An 8,120-nucleotide genomic window follows, 5' to 3' on the forward strand; every position below is an offset into this window, starting at 1 on the left:
TTGGTCTTCAGCATCAAACTCAAGTTCGAATCCTGCATGGTCTCAACACTTGTGTTCTTGGGCAAGGCACTTGGGTCTAGAGCATCGATTCAAGTTCTGATGGCCAGGTGTGGGTTCGAATCCCTGTAGACATGTGTGTCCACGTGTGTCCTTGGGCAAGGCACTTGGGTCTAGAGCATCGATTTCAAGTTCTGATGGACGAGTCAGGAGAGTGTGGGTTCGAATCCCTGTAGACACTTGTGTCCTTGGGCAAGACACTTGGGTCTAGAGCATCGATTTCAAGTTCTGATGTCCGAGTCGGGAGAGTGTGGGTTCGAATCCCTGTAGACACTTGAGTCCTTGGGCAAGGCACTTTGGTCTAGAGCATTGATTTCAAGTTCTGACAGTCGAGTCAGGAGAGTGGGCTCAAATGCCGATCTTGACACATTTGTCCTCTATATCACAGCATTGTTACACAAACAAAAGGTAAATGATAACTGTGTTTTATTAGTGATGTTGTGTATTAAATTGCACATAAATACAATATTATTCCCGAAATCTATATACAAAGTTACGCTACTAAACTATAAGATTCTTTGTAAGGCTGTATCTGAATTTGTGGCTGCAGCTATGGCTGTTGCTAAGGGTGTTTCTATGGCTGTCCTATCTATTAACGATGTGGTGATCTAGCCATAGCCGTAGCTGCTCATTCAGACACAGCCCTAGTTACATTGTTGACTTTATTGCTTTCCATCTTAGCAAATGGCAGCCATTTTGGATGTTTCCCTGAATATACTCCAGATATACCTTTCTTAAACATTTTTTGCAATTAAACCTTTTTTTCCAAAGAAAACTAATGTGTATTTTTTGTTTCGGTAGCAAAGCTGAATTATCAGTGACGTTGGTAGTTTGATAGCATTTTTGTATTAATTGATAAATAATTGTTATATTTTTTACAGTGAAGGGTATCTATGGTTTTGCCAACCACCAGCTCATGTTGTCTTGCTGTGATGTTCCAATAGGGAAATCTTTTTCTCACACGATGCAAGATCCATCCTTTCTGACGAGCGACGGACTGGTTCCCATGCTTCAGAGCGCCAGCTAAACATGTAAAGATATTCCTTTGTCATACTCTGGTTATGGTTAACTAACTTAGATGAACTAAGTATCATAAACTGTACAGGGTTTAGTGAACTGATCTGTATCATACTAACTATTCCTAACAACCACAACACTTAATAATGGCGTTTCTAACCATATTGCTTCGTCCTTAGAATTGGACATTCAGCTATAGGTGTGTTGTGTAACGCACATAAAAGAATCCAGTGCATTTGTCTAAAAGAGGAGGGGTTCACACCAGTGTTTTCTGTTTTTTGGGTTGCAGTTTGTGCCACAGCACTTACATGTAGTAAGCCATTACATGGTGCTATGTAAATAAATGTCTTGTATTTTGAACATAGCTGTGCAAACCTTGCAGAACAAAATACTGAGGGCTTCAGACGCCCCTCAGTTGTGATGAAGCGCTATAGAAGAACTGCATTTTATTATAATAACTCGATGTCAAAGGTCAAAACAATCTCATATCCACTTACTGCAACCAGTTACCAGCCAAACTTAATCAAAACTTACAACATTGAAATATAGTTGGTTTATATATTTAGATATTTTTGCATGCAAAATAGCTTTTTAAAAGATAAAATGGTTCCAAAATAAACTATGGTTTTCAAGACCATGTGAGCACCAAAATAGAAAAAAGTAAAGGCACCCAAAAAATAACACACTTTTTCTTCTTCTTTTACATGCGTTATTGACAGTTAACATAATTCTAATACTGTACACAATTTTGGTACAAGCCGCTCGTGGCCGCTATGGTCGTGAATTAACACAGTGAAAGCAGCACATATGATAAAGTCATTAATGGATTATATTTTAATACCGAAACGAGTAAAACAAAATGCAATATAATTGCATTGCTCACTGGTGCTTTCACTTCAGCTAAGGTCACACTTCACCCATGCATAGCAAGTTGGGATCGAAATTGCAGTTTCGCCATTTTCAAATTCAAAGTGAACTTTGCTAACTGCCTTGCCACATAAAGTATTGAAAATTGTTTATTTTTGTGCAGGGAAAAACAATGCGTAGTCAGTTGGTACATGTACTACCGAGTGTGACGCAATTCCAATAATGACTATACACCAGCAATGGTGCAGAGAGTACTCGTGGAAAATTTATGTTTCTCAAACATTAAACCAAATGTAAGCATAGTTTAATGACAACAGGTGCCCAATGTCATAAAAGCCGTTGGGCACAAAATACTGCTTAGAAAATTTCTACGCTAAGCAAATAAGGGGCGAGGCACCAGCCACAACAATGTTAACTTTATTGAATTTCAGCTGGTAACAAGTTTCTACCAAGCAATATGTATCTTTTCTGTGGTGGTTAAGTGTGCTTACATGCTTTATGAAATTGGGCCCCAGGTCACTCAGGGGTCAAGGGTCACCAGAGGTCAATGACCCACTTCTTTTGCCATCATGGCCTTGTGATGTGAGAACCACACCTTCAGGGTGTGGTCATCGCTGGCTGTGATCATCATCTCTGGATCCCGTGGGTTGAAGGCGACTGAGTTGACGACATCTCGATGGGCGAGTTTGGCAAGAAGGATCCCGTAATAGCGATCCCATATGTAACCCTGTCGGTCCTCGGCCCCACTGAAAGAATGAAACATTTGACACTTTTAAGGATCCACTAACTATTTTTTTGCATTTAAACCATAGGTCCTTTGCGCTGCTAAGCAATTTGGAACGGCTAATTCTATTTTCTCACATTTAAAACCAAGACAACTTTGTTGAAAAGGTGTTGAAAAAGCACCTTTCGAATAGACTAGAAATCTTCTCTGTGTCAATTGAACTTTAACCTCTGACCTCACCTTGCCACATAAAGGTCACTGACATCCAGAAAGATGAAGTTGAATTCGTCGTTAGGAGAGAATGCTTTGTGCCCGTGGAGTCTTTTAACTTCGGTGAGGTTTATGAGATCGTAGACTCGGATCTCGATCTCCTGGGCAATTGGGGGCGGTGTCAGAGGGTCTGAGATTACGTAATCTCGCGGCCAGCAACGACAGTTTACGTAGAGGTACCTTAAGAAGAAACAAGCGTTGATGTTACATGCACAAATAAATTCCTTGAATTTCTGCGGCATACCCACAACAAATATTTAGAGGAGCATATTTTTAAAACATGTTTGGTTTGAGGTAACATCATAAGTGTATCAACTTTATATTCTACTACAGCAGAGTAGATTTCTCATTTTATTGGAATTCGGGAGACTTCTCAGTATATTTTTACCTGTGATCTGGCGATAGTGCCATCCCTATGGCATGGCCATTCAGCTCAATGACATGATCCACCTTATCAAATTCGACACCCCCGGGCTGGTCCGGCTCCCTGTCCTGCCCCATCCCTTCCCTGGTCTCCTCCGGCTTGCAGCTCGCCCCAAGCGGCCCCTTCAGGGTGTTTGCCATCGTTGAATCAATCCGTTTGATTCCAATCTGATGCGGCGTATACGCCTGGCTGCCCCGAGTGAAGATCAAATGCTGGTGCTCCTCCTTTGGTGACAGCTTTCGCCGGCGAACTTTATGAGTTCTGTACGAGTAATCCTGCGACTGCGAGTCTGACATGCTACTACTGGACATATTGCTGATCTCTTCGCTCTCCGTCCGAAGTTGTGGGAGGGCGTCACGCTGCCCGGGGTGTTGCCGTGAGAGTTCCGGGTCGCTGAATCCACGCCGGCGATCCGGGTAATGGATGGATGGTTCGTCATCAAGACTCTCCGTGCTGCCGAAGTTGAACTGCTTCCCCCAGGCTCGGATGATATCACTGGCGCTGCTGCTCTCGGCGGCGAAGGTGAGGGATGAGGTGTGGTCGCAGTCCGGGCTGGACAGGACAGTGTCACTTGAGCTGCAGCGAGAGCTTACTGTATTCTGACTCTCCCTCATATCTAGCGGTTGATGAACTCCTGAAGCTTCTCCTGTGAACAAAGAATGGAGAAACTAGTTTATTTAGTTCAGCCTTTGTGCTGCGAGGAAAGTTTTTAATAATCCATTTTATCTATCTATTTTTCTATCTTTCAAACCCTTTGTTCAAAACTAGTGGTGCGGTGGTGTTCTGGCTCCAAAATCACTTCTAATATTTGAGATATTGTCAGTGTTGTCTTTAGTCTTCATTGAATAGAATGCATGAGAGAACTATCGGTGAGATAAATAAAGAGTGAACCAAATGTTTAATCTGTCAATCTGAATTTTATATAGTTGTTCCTTAATAAGTAAGCATGACAACAAAACATTTTAGCTGAAAGTTAGCCTTTCACTAAACTTTCCCTTTCTTCTGTTATATTAGAATTTTTTTCATCAGTTCTTCTAAATCAAAAGCTTTGCTCTCTACATTTTTACACTTGCTTTCCAAGTGCTTAGAATAATAAAAACCAGACCTCCAAAAGTTTAATATTCTTCTAAGTGGACAAACCTGCATTGCTGCTTGAAGCCACATCCTTTCCAGCTCCCCCCTTTGTGGACCAGTTTCCTCCCATATCAGCATGATCCTCACACTGGGCCGCCCGGTAATTCGGATTAATCCCTTCTATCAGGATCCTAAATAAATCCTCGTCGTAATTCTCGCCGCCACGTCTCATCTCAGCCTGTCGGACTCTCAGCCATAGGCTTTTATAGCAGGTGTCCGCAGGCCCTCTATTGACAGGAGCGCTGTTGGCAGAACCTGATGACGTACTTGGCTGGCTGTCGTCTGGCGCTGCTGCCTCGGTGCGAAGACTCTTCCTCAGAACATCCGGTGGCGTTCCGCTGACATCGCTAACGTCCCTCTTGACCGGGGAGCGCTTTGGCTTTGACACCCCCAGTGGGTTTGACTGCTTTGTCGGTCGGGCCTGGGCTAATGTAGCGTCATCAGAGCTGGCTTCGCTTGATTGCACGAGATGGGACGCCAAAGCGTTGCGGTGGGATTGCTGCCGACATTGCTGCTGGTAAAGCTGGTTGATGTTTGCTATTGCACGAGCTTTTCTTGCTTGGTCTGTGTCCTCAGACGGTAGACATGGATCACTCCGACTCTGATGTAAGGCAGGCCAGGTATCAGACCCTTTGGGCAATGCCCTACTTGCACTCTGATCTGGGTCCATGGATTCCCCGACCAGATCCCTCGACCCCTCAGTTCCACTTTGTCCTACCTCGCTTTCACTGGCAGTCATTTCAGTGTCGCTCTCGTACATGTATGAGCAAGGCGCACCGACTCTACCTTCGAGTTCACTTTCGCTTGAGTCTGGCAGTGGTCCACTGGAGTTCAAGCCAGTGTGTGAGGAGGAATCGTAATCCCTGTAGTTAACCGTCTGTGGAGGTGTCTTAATATAGTCCTCTCCTTTGCCGAGGTTCCGACAGTTTGCGACGGTGATGCTCCGCACAGAGCTGGCATTAATGTTCAGGAATTTAAACAGACGCATGATGACAGACTCTTGTTCAGAAAGGACTTCCTGAGTGGCTTTGTTGAGCCAGAGGGCAGAGCAAGAGGAAAGGTGGCCTAGATAGTGGAGATTGCCGGACAGGAGATGGGAGCTATTCAGCCAGCAGCCGAAGATGTCGTACGGCTTGTTGAGCACCCGTGCCTGAAGCGCAAAGTCATCTTGACAAAAAGGAAACGTAAGAATTTCAAATAAATATATTGCATTTGCACAGCATACACTTTTATATGCACAGATAGTCCTGTGCATATTTGTGCCACCCTACACAACCCATGCAGTTGAATGGTTTCAGATTGATCAACTTGCTGGAATATTTTACCAAGAATAGGCGGGTTTAAGTTTGCTGGTATGTGGGTAACGCTTTATCCGAGGCTCGTTCTTCTCAGCTCGCATTTCTGCTAAGTTATTACTCCCTTAGTCTATTTTGTTTCCTTTTTTTTTTAGAGAACTGCATTTCTTGGTGCAATGAATCTCAAATGGCTTGAGCTGCCAAAGTGCCCATTGAAGGGGGTAAGCCTAGAAAATACAGTTTAAGTCCCACATCTGTTATTGAAAATTCAGTACAAACCTTTAAGGTTGAATACTGCGATTTCTCCCGATGTACTGTTCGGTCCGAAGTGAACACCAGACACCAGTAGCAATGTATCACAAGCGTTAAACTGTGAGAACTGCGTATATTGCCATCGAAAGAGCTCCTTCATAGCACGGCTATACTTCAGTGAGATCGGCGGGCCTGTCTTCCAAACCTAGACCAAGGCAGATGTAGAAGTATAACAAGGGTCTTGTGTAACTTTTTTGTTGTTTTTTTGTTTATAAAATAAATTGCTTGGGTCTGAGAATATTAAAACAGCAAATCTAAAGCAGGATTATGCAGAGGAAAACTTACTTTAATGGTTCCGTCTTTTGAGCAGGTACCAAACATCTTCCCGTTGTGAGAGAAGCTGACATGTAGCACCTGATCGGTGTGTTCCCTCAGGACCTGAACCTCGATGCACGGAACGTGACATTTGAGCCGTCGGAATTCACGAAAGAAGGAGGTATGACCTGCAAGTGAAGGGTAAGCATTTTGTTTACATTTAAATTTGTTTACTCTCATGTGAACTCATTTTCATTACTGATTGAACACATTTTAAATAAATTTCAGCCAAGATCACTTGCTGTCGTTTTCATATAAGGCCAACTGTTTAGTTGAATAATGTTGTTTTCCCTCGAATCATACCCAACCAATCAAATCCTAACACAAGTTTGTGTTGACTGAGGACTGTACTATGATTGAGGACTGCACTATGATTGGCCTAGAAGTTTCATCCCTGCCTTTCACCCTAGTGGACCCAGGTTCGAATCCCAGACCAGAACCATGTTCAATGTTCATTGGGTTTACACAATTTGAACTTTCACCCGATGATCCCGCCACACGAGGGTGCGCTCACGCCATTGACTGCCTTAAGCTTTTAATAAGAGTTTGCTCAAAGCTCTTGTGGTAGCAGTTTTGAAGATGATAGTGGTTGATAGCGCCCACTATTGGTGATTTTTCAGTGATGAAAATTCACCGCAAAAAGAAGTAAGATCAGGAGCATCTTGAACCAAGGCTAACTGACTCCACTACCTGGTGGTAAAGGCATGCATCGGTCGATCTTCCATTCCTCGTACAACAGCGCCTTCCACAGTAGCTCATCCTTGCTGATACGATGCCACGCTTTGCAGGACTGTGCTGCCCTCAAGAGTTCAGCTGAGGAGAGGTAGGTGAAGATCTGAAGGACAAGGCTGTCCGGAAGGCAAAGCCAGACGCTCTTTGAATCATCCATTCTGAATCTGAATCAAGGTAAACACAAGTAGCAGTTATAGACAAGATTACGTACAACATTTGAGCATCATTTAGCCCTTCTTTCTTAAGCAGGATTATGGCTAGGATTGAAAAAAGGGAGGGGGACACACTTTTACCAATAACAGTATAATGATGACAAACAATAATTGGATCCCAATAATTTACTAGTAAATCATTTATCTGGCTCCCACTACCAACCAACAATATTTGTTTTTAATTTTATTTTCTACTACGTACAGCTACGAGTCACGACTGTGTGAGAGAGGCAGAGGGAAATAAGTAAAATCTAAAATTGCTCGATTTTGTTTGATCCGATAGGATCCATCCGATGATAATGAGAAGTGGCGGTACAACATTTAATTTGTATTTTTTCTATATACTAAAAATGACACACACGTACGTACATACAAACTAATACAGAGTTTTTCATGTTTTGAGGTTGCCAAATTAATATTATTTTCAGGACTTGAACGACTGTGTACCAAAAAACGCATTGTTTTTTTTTTAACACTGAACTGAATTTGATCAGTCAAAAAATAAACAAATGAAAACACAAATCAAAAAAATGACAAACATTATTGACTGACTGTTTGTTAACGAAGGAAATAGCCAGCATTTCTTTCTTTATAAATGACAAGAAATCACATCATACTCACGGAATGTTACTGTTAGACTGTTACAAGATACTTCAAATCATAATTTCGATCAGACTTTTCGTTCTTCGATCGCAACGATGGGAAATAAAAAAGTAAATTTTAAAGTCCCAGCTGATTTCTACAGTAGTCTGGTCCCAAAC

General features: G+C 42.6%; 1 protein-coding gene across 3 annotated transcripts; it reads right to left on the minus strand.

Annotated features, from left to right (window-relative positions):
- Window positions 1–604: 604 nt before the first annotated feature.
- On the minus strand, window positions 605–8,120 carry LOC139948424 (F-box/WD repeat-containing protein 5-like). 3 transcript variants are annotated; one of them, XR_011787439.1, is made up of 9 exons: window positions 7,729–7,804; window positions 7,106–7,311; window positions 6,386–6,543; window positions 6,068–6,245; window positions 4,500–5,660; window positions 3,324–4,005; window positions 2,906–3,115; window positions 2,433–2,687; window positions 605–1,080 (listed from the first exon to the last, which is right to left on the minus strand). XR_011787439.1 is itself a non-coding variant. In XM_071946571.1 (8 exons), exons 2-8 carry the CDS (start codon window positions 7,302–7,304, stop codon window positions 2,486–2,488), a joined length of 2,790 nt encoding a protein of 929 aa, XP_071802672.1. In that variant the 5' UTR covers window positions 7,305–7,311; window positions 7,981–8,120; the 3' UTR covers window positions 605–2,485. The 3 variants fall into 3 exon arrangements, 2 of the variants coding, with proteins under 2 accessions (XP_071802672.1, XP_071802671.1); XM_071946571.1 differs by lacking the exon at window positions 7,729–7,804 and adding an exon at window positions 7,981–8,120 and having other exon boundaries at window positions 605–2,687; XM_071946570.1 differs by having other exon boundaries at window positions 605–2,687.

This window comes from Asterias amurensis, chromosome 15, assembly GCF_032118995.1.
Source record: "Asterias amurensis chromosome 15, ASM3211899v1".
NCBI classification, from domain to species: Eukaryota; Metazoa; Echinodermata; class Asteroidea; order Forcipulatida; family Asteriidae; genus Asterias; species Asterias amurensis.